Source organism: Diaphorina citri, unplaced genomic scaffold (assembly GCF_000475195.1).
Source record: "Diaphorina citri unplaced genomic scaffold, Diaci psyllid genome assembly version 1.1 scaffold142397, whole genome shotgun sequence".
Classification (NCBI taxonomy): domain Eukaryota; kingdom Metazoa; phylum Arthropoda; class Insecta; order Hemiptera; family Psyllidae; genus Diaphorina; species Diaphorina citri.
The window spans coordinates 1-235 of NW_007519318.1; the positions used below are offsets into that span (position 1 = coordinate 1).

Consider the following 235-nt stretch of genomic DNA (forward strand, 5'->3'; position numbering starts at 1 on the left):
GTTATCGTTATCGTTATCGTTATCGTTATCGTTATCGTTATCGTTATCGTTATCGTTATCGTTATCGTTATCGTTATCTTTATCGTTATCGTTATCGTTATCGTTATCGTTATCGTTATCGTTATCGTTATCGTTATCGTTATCGTTATCGTTATCGTTATCGTTATCATTATCATTATCATTATCATTATCATTATCATTATCATTATCATTATCATTATCATTATCATTATCA

At 28.1% G+C, this 235-nt stretch overlaps 1 protein-coding gene across 1 annotated transcript; it reads right to left on the reverse strand.

Moving 5' to 3' along the window:
- Nucleotides 1–6: 6 nt before the first annotated feature.
- Nucleotides 7–231, reverse strand: LOC113473852 (putative uncharacterized protein DDB_G0287265; the record flags this gene model as incomplete). The annotated part of the gene is made up of 1 exon (XM_026833289.1): nucleotides 7–231. A coding segment is annotated over one exon (225 nt), but the record flags the coding sequence as incomplete, so codon positions are not given.
- Between the last annotated feature and the right edge of the window lie 4 nt (nucleotides 232–235).